Source organism: Helianthus annuus, chromosome 5 (genome assembly GCF_002127325.2).
Source record: "Helianthus annuus cultivar XRQ/B chromosome 5, HanXRQr2.0-SUNRISE, whole genome shotgun sequence".
In the NCBI taxonomy this organism is placed as follows: Eukaryota; Viridiplantae; Streptophyta; class Magnoliopsida; order Asterales; family Asteraceae; genus Helianthus; species Helianthus annuus.
This window is the reverse complement of record NC_035437.2, coordinates 72,071,222-72,075,805: the sequence shown is the minus strand read 5'-3', so window position 1 is coordinate 72,075,805 and position 4,584 is coordinate 72,071,222. Positions and strand designations below refer to the sequence as shown.

Here is a 4,584-nt window from a genome sequence, read left to right as displayed (position 1 = left end):
CACGCCAAACCAAAAAAGTTGGCCAAACACGCCCAGGGGGCGGTGTATGGGCGTGATTGGGGGTTTTTGAGCTATTTTTGAAAAAAAAAAAAAAACACGCCCACTACGGGTGGTCTTAGTATTCAAAGTGATTATTATTATTAATTGTTACGTTTTTTTAAATGTAGTCACTATGTAGCTGTTGATTATTGGTGATTTTGACGTCACTATGGAACTGTTGATTATTGGTCATCTTACTCTACCAGAAGGTATTTGTTGATGATTCTGGTTGATGTTCTTCTGGTACAGGGCCTCCTAATTTTTACATGTCTTATGTTTTCAGATTTGGCATTTGAATTTTGATACAGCTTCCTTCAAGTATTTGTTTGTTTGTTGATTTGGTGTTGAATCATGTGTTTCATTCCTTTAGGTTTACCATTGACGGTTTGGCGTATTTAGAATTGGGTTTTTTTCGGCTCTACTAGATATTTGTAAGTGGATCTGTGCATACTGATACATCTTAAGTTCCCATTGCAGGCTGTTCCGTTCTGGTGCTGTTCGAATTGGGGATTTTACTCTACAGGCTGTCTCTTAGTCGATTTGTGATTCCATCTTAACTTACCAGGTATGTCTTTTAAAGTTTGCTTTGTGTTCGTATTTGATGTATGGTTTTAATTTTAATGTTCATTGTGGTTTTTATCTCAAGAGGCTGTGGCTGTGAGGACACTGTAAATGTTTGGGCACCGCCAACAACAGGGTGGTGCTTGCTGGTGACTAAATATCCAACAATCTCTGTTCAGCTTTGTGTAGCCATAATTACAAAAGGGAATACAGTGATGCTGGCCTTATTTGTCTTTGTTATGTAACTTTTGTATCCTCCTATGAAGTTAGGAGTAAACTATATAGGTGTGATGGTGCAAAGGCACCTTAGGTGGTCCTAGCATATTATTCCCAAGAGGCTGTGAAATGAGTATACATTTATAAGGACCAAAGACACGGTTTTACGCCCAAACTATCTTCATATAACAAAAATCTGGCTTATGCTATATACAATATATATCAAGCCCCACGCCACATTGTGGCGGGTAGTAATTCTAGTTAAAACAAAAATATACCTATCATTCTATGCAGCCCCTTGAACAAATCCACCAATTTTTTACGTACATTTCTTCCAAAAAAACATGGTAGTATTATACGTCCAAATTATAAATAACTTTTCACTCTATTATATTATCCGTACAACAACAATACAAATAAAAGAAGGTATCATCACTCAGTAAAACGGTTTGTTACAAATGACATCCAATACAATCCAAGTCCAAATTCCATACATGAATAAAAAGGATTCAAACAACATATCGGTAAGTGACATAACGACCTGCTGTCTCACTGGGTCTAATAATTTTGACGACCTGTCCACGCTTTAGCCCGTAATATCTAGCAACCGGGTCACTCACTTGAATACGAGGTAGCTGCAACAAGATATTATAGACATAATCACGACATATGTTTAAGAAATCAAGACCATGAACAGAAATGAAACATGAACGGACCTGTGTTTCTTTTACTGTGTATCTCTCGAGTAATGTTTTCTTCTCTTCGTTTGTTAGAACCTGATGTTCGGGTACTAGAACGTGGTTTTTTACGTTCACCAACAGCTCTGCTTCCTGCCGTTATCACATCATCAACAGATCAACTGTGTTAGCCATTCAGGTTTTCATTTTATTCATGTGTGTGGTTAAACATGAACATTATATGAAGAAAAAAACTTTGAAGGAAACATGTTGAATAAAATTAAATGGATGGAAGGGTCAAAAGTCATCTAAAAATACAAGAAGTTTAAAGGGAACACATTGTATGGATTAAATGGTCATAAGTCACCTACAGGGTACTCTTAATTACTTATTGTAATTGAAAAAGGTAAGATTATTATAGTTTACTTGCTAAAAAAGAGACGATAAATGTTGAGAAACTTAAAGATGAATCATTTTGACCCGTCATCCAACCCCGCCCACATCATACATCACTATGTTAAGAAAAAAATTCAGAAAGAAAGGTTACCTGGAAAACTTCCAAATGAAATTTGGTTGATATCTCACTAATGCAAGTTCTGGCAAAAGGAGTCAGATTTTGCTGCACAACCAAGATTCCCCGAGTGACATTCTCTGACTTCATACGGTTTATATAATTCTTTATCGTCTTCACTCCAACTTTTGCTTCATCAGGGAAGAAGACGTAGATCTGATCTCCATTGTAAAAAAAAAAACAGAAATACAAAGTCAAATTAGGAAGGAAAATCATAATCTTAAGATAACTGAAGCATTCTTGTAAGCGATTTCCACATTAATGCTTGCATCAACTGATGAACACGTGAACCTTTAAAACAACATAACAAAATACAGGACAGTTTTATTCGAGGCACGCATGACAAGCAATTAATATATTCGAAGCCTCTAATGGTAAGCAATCGCCATAGTCACAAAAGGTAAGACACTTTTAACATAAACTAAAAACGTGCATTAACAAAGGGTAAAACAAGGTTTAAAAGAACGGAAACGAGTTTCGAGGCGTTTTCCCTTCGCCTCACGAGGCGTAAGGCCGAGGCGGTATTAACAAATAAATATAAAAATATATATATAATTATGAAAATAATAATACTAACTAATTCATCATCAGATTTATCAAAATCATCAAAAACACACATAAAAAAGTCATGAAATGCTTGAAATTGACACAAAAAGTCAAAAACATAAAAAACAACTATCAAAATCCCCTGAGGCGCAGCCTTCTTAGCGCCTCAGCCCCTCTAAGGCGTATCAACACTAAAAACCCCATGAGGTGCGCCTCAAGACTCGTTTTTTGGCTGTTTGAGGCGCTTGCTTCAAGCGTTTAAAACCATGGGGTAAAATACTAACCTTTATTCTAAATACTTTTATTTGCTTCATTACTTACCATAGAACTCACTTTTTTTTCTAATTCTAGTAACTTTTGCGGACTATCTTGTTCAATATCTCCGTCATTACAAACATAACCAATCACAATTCACAACCAAACATAACCCACACCTACTAATTAGGGTGCACAATATGCTTCCCGATTCTTAAACCTTTTAATCGACCCAAAATAAACAGGATAGCGTTCCCATACCACCCCGATCCTTTCTGTTTTTCATCTTTGCTTCAGCCCCGCATCTCTCCAAATCTTGGAGTACTTCCCGAGGGCCATGTTCTCACACGGCCCCACACTTCCCAATTCCACACCATGTACCCTTACGGCGAAAACGAGTGCTGGACACACTCTTTTCTAACAAATTAGCACTCCACCAATAAAAACCCTAAAACACTCTAAAAAAGATTCATCTACAACATAGTTATCCATAGCACTCGTAGCACCCGCCACAGCGAATAGCATATCGTATAGGTGAAGGGTCGCTACAGACCCTGTAGCGATACATAGCCGATTTTCTAAGTCTGTTCTATTTTTTCTGGTCGCTGTTGACAACTATGATATACAATAAACACACCCTAAAACAATCTCCCTAACAATAATCGCGAATATCAAAACATATGACAAAAGAAACACGAACCTTACCTGTTCAGAGCTATCATTCTTCATAGATTTACTAATAACCAGATCCTCACGCTTCATATGCTCCCCATACTTGGAAACGAACTGCCTTCTATCCATCTCCAGCTCGAAATCTCCAACCAAATAATTCCTGTCCTTCAACATCTCCATAACCGTTTTGCGTATTCTGAACAGCCTCTTGACTTCTTCTTCCGACAACGAAGTCGACATCGTTCGTTTCTTCTCCTTTTACCTAGTCAAAACATAAATTCGAGCTTAAAAGAACCGGAAATTAAAGGTATGTGCATGAATTTCATTTATTCAGTAGAGTTTTGAGGAAGAGGACTTACAGGAAGTGAATTAGGGTTTATTAGCGGCGGAGAGAGAAATCGGCGACGGGGGGGAGATGGTTGTGTGATTGCTGGGTTTAAATGTTGACTCTTTGGTCAAATTAGGTAAATATCGCTTGAGGAAAGCCTGGATGATACTTTGCACCCTTAAGATTTATTACTTTTGCAAGAAACACCTTTATATAGCTTTATTTAAGAGTAAAATGCTCGGATAGTCCCTGTGGTTTTGTAAAATAACACCTATAGTTTCTAACTTTTGTAAATTACACCAGTGCACTCTACGGTTTGACGAGTTGTTACTCAGATAGTCCCGAAGTGGATGTCCGTTAGTTTTCTCCATTAAATCTATGTAAAATAACAAAATTACCCTTTTCTTTTATTAAAATATAAAAAAAAACTAATTAATCATTTAAAATATTAATTGGGCCCCACAAATTAATTATTTTCATATTATAAATTAACAACATGTATGTGTTTTATGTTGTTGTACCCTATGCTTAGGGGGTATTTCAAAAAAGTTTTTAGTATTTTTCAATTCTAACCCAAAACATCTTATCTTTGCAATTTAACCTCTTTGGTTTTTTTACTTTTAACACAAAGCTTTTCATCTTTTGCAATTTAACCCCAATACTTTTTTACTTTCAACTTTGCCCCCCATAGTTTTCATCTTTCGCAAGTTTTTTTGTTT

At 36.4% G+C, this 4,584-nt stretch overlaps 1 protein-coding gene and 1 long non-coding RNA gene across 2 annotated transcripts; one reads left to right on the top strand and one right to left on the bottom strand.

The window, feature by feature from the left end:
• Positions 1-258: 258 nt before the first annotated feature.
• Positions 259-971, top strand: LOC110940341. Its single transcript, XR_002593030.2, has 2 exons — positions 259-604; positions 688-971. It is a non-coding gene; the product is annotated as an uncharacterized LOC110940341 (long non-coding RNA).
• Positions 972-1,182: 211 nt separating this feature from the next.
• Positions 1,183-4,055, bottom strand: LOC110940340 (DNA-directed RNA polymerases II and IV subunit 5A). The gene is made up of 5 exons (XM_022181893.2): positions 3,897-4,055; positions 3,571-3,799; positions 2,041-2,220; positions 1,533-1,646; positions 1,183-1,451 (listed from the first exon to the last, which is right to left on the bottom strand). The coding sequence occupies exons 2-5, from the start codon at positions 3,775-3,777 to the stop codon at positions 1,326-1,328; spliced, it is 627 nt and encodes a 208-aa protein (XP_022037585.1). The 5' UTR covers positions 3,778-3,799; positions 3,897-4,055; the 3' UTR covers positions 1,183-1,325.
• Positions 4,056-4,584: the final 529 nt, after the last annotated feature.

Coding starts and splice junctions, on each gene's coding strand:
- LOC110940340 (XM_022181893.2), bottom strand. CDS start 3,777: ATGTCGACTTCGTTGTCGGAAGAAGAAGTCAAGAGGCTGTTCAGAATA. Junction 1,647..2,040: donor TTCATTTGGAAGTTTTCCAG/GTAACCTTTCTT, acceptor TGATAACGGCAG/GAAGCAGAGCTGTTGGTGAA. Junction 1,452..1,532: donor ACACAGTAAAAGAAACACAG/GTCCGTTCATGT, acceptor ATCTTGTTGCAG/CTACCTCGTATTCAAGTGAG.